Source organism: Myxine glutinosa, chromosome 10 (assembly GCF_964187855.1).
Source record: "Myxine glutinosa chromosome 10, kmMyxGlut1.1, whole genome shotgun sequence".
Lineage (NCBI taxonomy): Eukaryota > Metazoa > Chordata > Myxini > Myxiniformes > Myxinidae > Myxine > Myxine glutinosa.
Genome location: NC_136270.1, coordinates 44,368,065 through 44,377,354, shown reverse-complemented (window position 1 = coordinate 44,377,354; position 9,290 = coordinate 44,368,065). Strand labels below are relative to the sequence as shown.

General features: G+C 58.5%; 1 protein-coding gene across 4 annotated transcripts in view; it reads left to right on the top strand.

The window, feature by feature from the left end:
- Positions 1–1,951: 1,951 nt before the first annotated feature.
- The window catches only part of SLC25A44 (solute carrier family 25 member 44), a 60,901-nt gene continuing 53,562 nt past the window's right edge, over positions 1,952–9,290 (top strand). For 2 of the 4 annotated variants that reach the window (XM_068127586.2, XM_078785598.1), the window contains exon 1: positions 2,253–2,628. In XM_068127586.2, the coding sequence (XP_067983687.2) occupies positions 2,571–2,628 (58 nt within the window). In that variant the 5' untranslated portion in view covers positions 2,253–2,570. Of the gene's footprint in view, positions 2,130–2,252; positions 2,629–9,290 lie in introns of those variants that run through there. The other 2 variants (XM_068127585.2, XM_078785599.1) reach the window with 2 other exon arrangements.

Below are 9,290 nucleotides of genomic sequence, written 5' to 3'. Positions count from 1 at the left end.
GTACCTTCTCAGACGTCATTTCACGATTCCCACCGATCACAACCTGCTGATCAGTCTGTTTGGTCCTACCAAGGATCAACCGACGGTCCCTGTTTCTCGCTGCTTATGACTCCACCATATGTTATAAGCCGGGTTTGTCTCTTACAAGTGCAGATGCCATGAGTCGGTTTCCCCTTCCTGAATTGGTTGTCGATTCACCTGCGCCAGGATCCATTATCGCCCTGTTGGATCATATGGAAGATTGTCCTGTCGATCCCGGCCACATCTGCACGCATACTCGTCGAGACCCCATTCTTTCCAGAGTTGTCTGGGTTGTGCATTTGCTACCTAAGGTTGACCATGTAAAAACGAACTCCATGTGGAAAATGGTTGCCTACTCTGGGGCTGCCATGTCGTGATCCCAGAAAATCTGCGCTCCAGTGTCATGGATGAAATTATTCATTGCCACCCTGGGATTGTGAAGATGAAGTCACTCACTAGAAGCTATGTGTGGTGGCCAAATATTGATGCTGACATCGAAAATCATGTTTGACGTTGTTAACCCTGCCTGAGCAGACGGAATACACCTGTGAAAGTGCCACTGCATCCCTGGGAAAGGAAGCGACAGCTGTGGACGGTTAAGGATTGCAAGGTAGTGGTGGGAGAGCTTGTTAGCACCCAGCACAAGCCTGTGGGGTTTGGGGTGAAGAAGAAAAGGAGGGAGGTGAAGAGCAGGAGTTGGATGGTTATTAGGTGGGGGAAGTGTCAGGGAAACTTCAACGTAGAGTACAAGAAGAGGATGAGGGCCAGGTATGAGCAACTTAGCGACAAAAGCAGAAGGTTTGAATAAGGAGTGGAAAAAGTAGGCCTATGGACAGGCATTTCGGTGAATTGCGGAAGTGTTGTGTGGAAGGGCATCAGGAAATGGTGCGTCGTCGAGGGACATAACCCTAACCCTAACCCTAACAACCCTAACCCTAACCCTGACCCCAACCCTAACCCTAACCCTAACAACGCTAACCCTAACCCTAACAACCCTAACCCTAACCCTAACAACTAACCCTAACCCTAACCCTAACAACCCTAACCCTAACCCTAACCCCAACCCTAACCCTAAAACCAGGTATGGTGGACGGATCGCAGGAAGTAGCGAAGGCAGTTGGTGAAAATAAGGTTGGTACAGACAGCATTGAGAAGGGTGCGAGGCAAGGATGAGGTGTGTACATAGATGATGATTGCAGTGGGAGAAGTTGGAGTCAGGTGGATGAAGAGGTTGTTGAATGTTCGTATGAGAGACGAGTCAATTCCGGAGGAGTGGAGGACAGGGTTAATTGTGCAGATATGGAAGGGGAAGGGGGATGTTCGAGATCCAGGGAAGTACAGCGCCATTACTCTCCTTTAAGTGGTGCCATAAAAGATAAAGGTATTGGAGAGGGTTATGGACGGGATGATAAGGAAAAGTGTGGAGATGGAGATCGGAGAAGAGCAGCTGGGGTTGAGAAAGGGTAGGGGAATGACAGATGGGATGTTCACGCGGAAACAGCTGGTGGAGAAGAGGTTGGAGGTGTAAGGTGAAATGGCATTGGGATTTGCGGACCTGCAAAAGGCCTACAACACTGTCCCGAGAGAGATGGACAGTGTTGAACATTGCATCCATTTCGATATTGGGAGCTCAAAGATGGCGTCCGGTGGCTTCACCCCACGCGCCCAAACCTATATACAATGAGTGTAAAAGACATTGGTGAAGTAAATTTATCCGTGGAGTTAAAATAACAGAGACCCGGACCTCGAAATCACGCGAAAAACGAGATCCCGTTCAGGCGAGATTTAATAATTAAAATGTAGAAATGGAGAATGTTTTATTTGTTTGTAACTTCCGTTCGATGAACGCACGAGCAGGGGAGTCGTGTCGTGACGTCATTTCCCGTTTGGTTTCGTAATATGTGAATACGCTTTAGCTTCGCGTTAACGGGGTTTCCCGGCAGGGGTTTTATCGTTGGGGTTGAAGAAAAAAATTTACTCGGAATCTGAACGTCTCGGACGTCCTTTCTTCCACGTTAAAATACCACGAAGTGTTTCGTGAAGGGTGGGCGAGTTATCGCTGGCATCCTGAAGTCATTACAAATTGCGACCCAAATCAGTCATTACAGGTAAAAGTGGTGGATCTCTCAGTTTAATTCAGGTGTTTAACTGTAGGTGTAACGTCTCTGTCAGATCTAAAAATAAATACAAATAAATCGTAGTTCCTTTTGTAACGATTTAATGAGTAGCTAACGCGGAAGTGACGTCAGCCTCAATTGTAATTGTAATACCGATACCGTACAGTTCGTCTTCCCGTACATCAACCAACCAGGGGAGTTGTTACGAGGGTTCCGTATACCTTGTATTGGTCAAGGTGTTCACTGCACCTGGATGACGCGGTTTTTGAGGATTCTGATTTTCTAGGTTTCCATGTGACGAGTGAGAGATTATAAGTGTTGAATAAAACGACAAACGAGTACCGTGATGTGGTGACCCCGAACCCAGGTGATGGGAAGGTGTGATCATGGGGATCCTGTCATCGACCTGGAAATCCTATTCGAGCTCCGTGGATGCTGAGGAGACTTGAATTGTCAGTTCGAGCATCAGGAATCCTTCACATAACGAGTGGTAGGTTCGTTCGTTTGTTTGTTTCTCTCCACCTGCACCTTCAACACCTTCACAACATAGTGCGTCTCGAAATGTTTAATTGGTCAGATTTTTGTCACATTAGTTTGGTTAATCTCACGTATGCTCAACATTTGGGGATTGGGGATTGGAGATGGGAGAGAGACGGAGGAGTCGAGGAGATCAGACATGCTCGACGAAACTGGCATTCTACACCCCCACCACCTTCATTCTACACCCCCACCACCTTCATTCTACACCCCCACCACAGTCCTTCGACACCCCCACCACAGTCCTTCGACACCCCCACCACAGTCCTTCGACACCCCCACCACAGTCCTTCGACACCCCCACCACAGTCCTTCGACACCCCCACCACAGTCCTTCGACACCCCCACCACAGTCCTTCGACACCCCCACCACAGTCCTTCGACACCCCCACCACAGTCCTTCGACACCCCCACCACAGTCCTTCGACACCCCCACCACAGTCCTTCGACACCCCCACCACAGTCCTTCGACACCCCCACCACAGTCCTTCGACACCCCCACCACAGTCCTTCGACACCCCCACCACAGTCCTTCGACACCCCCACCACAGTCCTTCGACACCCCCACCACAGTCCTTCGACACCCCCACCACAGTCCTTCGACACCCCCACCACAGTCCTTCGACACCCCCACCACAGTCCTTCGACACCCCCACCACAGTCCTTCGACACCCCCACCACAGTCCTTCGACACCCCCACCACAGTCCTTCGACACCCCCACCACAGTCCTTCGACACCCCCACCACAGTCCTTCGACACCCCCACCACAGTCCTTCGACACCCCCACCACAGTCCTTCGACACCCCCACCACAGTCCTTCGACACCCCCACCACAGTCCTTCGACACCCCCACCACAGTCCTTCGACACCCCCACCACAGTCCTTCGACACCCCCACCACAGTCCTTCGACACCCCCACCACAGTCCTTCGACACCCCCACCACAGTCCTTCGACACCCCCACCACAGTCCTTCGACACCCCCACCACAGTCCTTCGACACCCCCACCACAGTCCTTCGACACCCCCACCACAGTCCTTCGACACCCCCACCACAGTCCTTCGACACCCCCACCACAGTCCTTCGACACCCCCACCACAGTCCTTCGACACCCCCACCACAGTCCTTCGACACCCCCACCACAGTCCTTCGACACCCCCACCACAGTCCTTCGACACCCCCACCACAGTCCTTCGACACCCCCACCACAGTCCTTCGACACCCCCACCACAGTCCTTCGACACCCCCACCACAGTCCTTCGACACCCCCACCACAGTCCTTCGACACCCCCACCACAGTCCTTCGACACCCCCACCACAGTCCTTCGACACCCCCACCACAGTCCTTCGACACCCCCACCACAGTCCTTCGACACCCCCACCACAGTCCTTCGACACCCCCACCACAGTCCTTCGACACCCCCACCACAGTCCTTCGACACCCCCACCACAGTCCTTCGACACCCCCACCACAGTCCTTCGACACCCCCACCACAGTCCTTCGACACCCCCACCACAGTCCTTCGACACCCCCACCACAGTCCTTCGACACCCCCACCACAGTCCTTCGACACCCCCACCACAGTCCTTCGACACCCCCACCACAGTCCTTCGACACCCCCACCACAGTCCTTCGACACCCCCACCACAGTCCTTCGACACCCCCACCACAGTCCTTCGACACCCCCACCACAGTCCTTCGACACCCCCACCACAGTCCTTCGACACCCCCACCACAGTCCTTCGACACCCCCACCACAGTCCTTCGACACCCCCACCACAGTCCTTCGACACCCCCACCACAGTCCTTCGACACCCCCACCACAGTCCTTCGACACCCCCACCACAGTCCTTCGACACCCCCACCACAGTCCTTCGACACCCCCACCACAGTCCTTCGACACCCCCACCACAGTCCTTCGACACCCCCACCACAGTCCTTCGACACCCCCACCACAGTCCTTCGACACCCCCACCACAGTCCTTCGACACCCCCACCACAGTCCTTCGACACCCCCACCACAGTCCTTCGACACCCCCACCACAGTCCTTCGACACCCCCACCACAGTCCTTCGACACCCCCACCACAGTCCTTCGACACCCCCACCACAGTCCTTCGACACCCCCACCACAGTCCTTCGACACCCCCACCACAGTCCTTCGACACCCCCACCACAGTCCTTCGACACCCCCACCACAGTCCTTCGACACCCCCACCACAGTCCTTCGACACCCCCACCACAGTCCTTCGACACCCCCCACCACAGTCCTTCGACACCCCCACCACAGTCCTTCGACACCCCCACCACAGTCCTTCGACACCCCCACCACAGTCCTTCGACACCCCACCACAGTCCTTCGACACCCCCACCACAGTCCTTCGACACCCCCACCACAGTCCTTCGACACCCCCACCACAGTCCTTCGACACCCCCACCACAGTCCTTCGACACCCCCACCACAGTCCTTCGACACCCCCACCACAGTCCTTCGACACCCCCACCACAGTCCTTCGACACCCCCACCACAGTCCTTCGACACCCCCACCACAGTCCTTCGACACCCCCACCACAGTCCTTCGACACCCCCACCACAGTCCTTCGACACCCCCACCACAGTCCTTCGACACCCCCACCACAGTCCTTCGACACCCCCACCACAGTCCTTCGACACCCCCACCACAGTCCTTCGACACCCCACCACAGTCCTCGACACCCCCACCACAGTCCTTCGACACCCCCACCACAGTCCTTCGACACCCCCACCACAGTCCTTCGACACCCCCACCACAGTCCTTCGACACCCCCACCACAGTCCTTCGACACCCCCACCACAGTCCTTCGACACCCCCACCACAGTCCTCCGACACCCCCACCACAGTCCTTCGACACCCCCACCACAGTCCTTCGACACCCCCACCACAGTCCTCGACACCCCCACCACAGTCCTCCGACACCCCCACCACAGTCCTTCGACACCCCCCCACCACAGTCCTTCGACACCCCCACCACAGTCCTTCGACACCCCCACCACAGTCCTTCGACACCCCCACCACAGTCCTTCGACACCCCCCACCACAGTCCTTCGACACCCCCACCACAGTCCTTCGACACCCCCACCACAGTCCTTCGACCCCCCAGTCCTCGTCCCCCCACCACAGTCCTTCGACACCCCCACCACAGTCCTTCGACACCCCCACCACAGTCCTTCGACACCCCCACCACAGTCCTTCGACACCCCCACCACAGTCCTTCGACACCCCCACCACAGTCCTTCGACACCCCCACCACAGTCCTTCGACACCCCCACCACAGTCCTTCGACACCCCCACCACAGTCCTCCGACACCCCCACCACAGTCCTTCGACACCCCCACCACAGTCCTTCGACACCCCCACCACAGTCCTCCGACACCCCCACAGTCGACACCCCACCACAGTCCTTCGACACCCCCACCACAGTCCTCCGACACCCCCACCACAGTCCTCGACACCCCCACCACAGTCCTTCGACACCCCCACCACAGTCCTTCGACACCCCCACCACAGTCCTTCGACACCCCCACCACAGTCCTTCGACACCCCCACCACAGTCCTTCGACACCCCCACCACAGTCCTTCGACACCCCCACCACAGTCCTTCGACACCCCCACCACAGTCCTTCGACACCCCCACCACAGTCCTTCGACACCCCCACCACAGTCCTTCGACACCCCCACCACAGTCCTTCGACACCCCCACCACAGTCCTTCGACACCCCCACCACAGTCCTTCGACACCCCCACCACAGTCCTTCGACACCCCCACCACAGTCCTTCGACACCCCCACCACAGTCCTTCGACACCCCCACCACAGTCCTTCGACACCCCCCACCACAGTCCTTCGACACCCCCACCACAGTCCTTCGACACCCCCACCACAGTCCTTCGACACCCCCACCACAGTCCTTCGACACCCCCACCACAGTCCTTCGACACCCCCACCACAGTCCTTCGACACCCCCACCACAGTCCTTCGACACCCCCACCACAGTCCTTCGACACCCCCACCACAGTCCTTCGACACCCCCACCACAGTCCTTCGACACCCCCACCACAGTCCTTCGACACCCCCACCACAGTCCTTCGACACCCCCACCACAGTCCTTCGACACCCCCACCACAGTCCTTCGACACCCCCACCACAGTCCTTCGACACCCCCACCACAGTCCTTCGACACCCCCACCACAGTCCTTCGACACCCCCACCACAGTCCTTCGACACCCCCACCACAGTCCTTCGACACCCCCACCACAGTCCTTCGACACCCCCACCACAGTCCTTCGACACCCCCACCACAGTCCTTCGACACCCCCACCACAGTCCTTCGACACCCCCACCACAGTCCTTCGACACCCCCACCACAGTCCTTCGACACCCCCACCACAGTCCTTCGACACCCCCACCACAGTCCTTCGACACCCCCACCACAGTCCTTCGACACCCCCACCACAGTCCTTCGACACCCCCACCACAGTCCTTCGACACCCCCACCACAGTCCTTCGACACCCCCACCACAGTCCTTCGACACCCCCACCACAGTCCTTCGACACCCCCACCACAGTCCTTCGACACCCCCACCACAGTCCTTCGACACCCCCACCACAGTCCTTCGACACCCCCACCACAGTCCTTCGACACCCCCACCACAGTCCTTCGACACCCCCACCACAGTCCTTCGACACCCCCACCACAGTCCTTCGACACCCCCACCACAGTCCTTCGACACCCCCACCACAGTCCTTCGACACCCCCACCACAGTCCTTCGACACCCCCACCACAGTCCTTCGACACCCCCACCACAGTCCTTCGACACCCCCACCACAGTCCTTCGACACCCCCACCACAGTCCTTCGACACCCCCACCACAGTCCTTCGACACCCCCACCACAGTCCTTCGACACCCCCACCACAGTCCTTCGACACCCCCACCACAGTCCTTCGACACCCCCACCACAGTCCTTCGACACCCCCACCACAGTCCTTCGACACCCCCACCACAGTCCTTCGACACCCCCACCACAGTCCTTCGACACCCCCACCACAGTCCTTCGACACCCCCACCACAGTCCTTCGACACCCCCACCACAGTCCTTCGACACCCCCACCACAGTCCTTCGACACCCCCACCACAGTCCTTCGACACCCCCACCACAGTCCTTCGACACCCCCACCACAGTCCTTCGACACCCCCACCACAGTCCTTCGACACCCCCACCACAGTCCTTCGACACCCCCACCACAGTCCTTCGACACCCCCACCACAGTCCTTCGACACCCCCACCACAGTCCTTCGACACCCCCACCACAGTCCTTCGACACCCCCACCACAGTCCTTCGACACCCCCACCACAGTCCTTCGACACCCCCACCACAGTCCTTCGACACCCCCACCACAGTCCTTCGACACCCCCACCACAGTCCTTCGACACCCCCACCACAGTCCTTCGACACCCCCACCACAGTCCTTCGACACCCCCACCACAGTCCTTCGACACCCCCACCACAGTCCTTCGACACCCCCACCACAGTCCTTCGACACCCCCACCACAGTCCTTCGACACCCCCACCACAGTCCTTCGACACCCCCACCACAGTCCTTCGACACCCCCACCACAGTCCTTCGACACCCCCACCACAGTCCTTCGACACCCCCACCACAGTCCTTCGACACCCCCACCACATCCTTCGACACCCCCACCACGTCCTTCGACACCCCCACCACAGTCCTTCGACACCCCCACCACAGTCCTTCGACACCCCCACCACAGCCTTCGACACCCTCCTTCGACACCCCCCTTCGACACCCTCATTCGACACCCTCCTTCGACACCTCCTTCGACACCCTCCTTCGACACCCTCCTTCGACACCCTCCTTCGACACCTCCTTCGACACCCTCCTTCGACACCCTCCTTCGACACCCTCCTTCGACACCCTCCTTCGACACCCTCCTTCGACACCCTCCTTCGACACCCTCCTTCGACACCCTCCTTCGACACCCTCCTTCGACACCCTCCTTCGACACCCTCCTTCGACACCCTCCTTCGACACCCTCCTTCGACACCCTCCTTCGACACCCTCCTTCGACACCCTCCTTCGACACCCTCCTTCGACACCCTCCTTCGACACCCTCCTTCGACACCCTCCTTCGACACCCTCCTTCGACACCCTCCTTCGACACCCTCCTTCGACACCCTCCTTCGACACCCTCCTTCGACACCCTCCTTCGACACCCTCCTTCGACACCCTCCTTCGACACCCTCCTTCGACACCCTCCTTCGACACCCTCCTTCGACACCCTCCTTCGACACCCTCCTTCGACACCCTCCTTCGACACCCTCCTTCGACACCCTCCTTCGACACCCTCCTTCGACACCCTCCTTCGACACCCTCCTTCGACACCCTCCTTCGACACCCTCCTTCGACACCCTCCTTCGACACCCTCCTTCGACACCCTCCTTCGACACCCTCCTTCGACACCCTCCTTCGACACCCTCCTTCGACACCCTCCTTCGACACCCTCCTTCGACACCCTCCTTCGACACCCTCCTTCGACACCCTCCTTCGACACC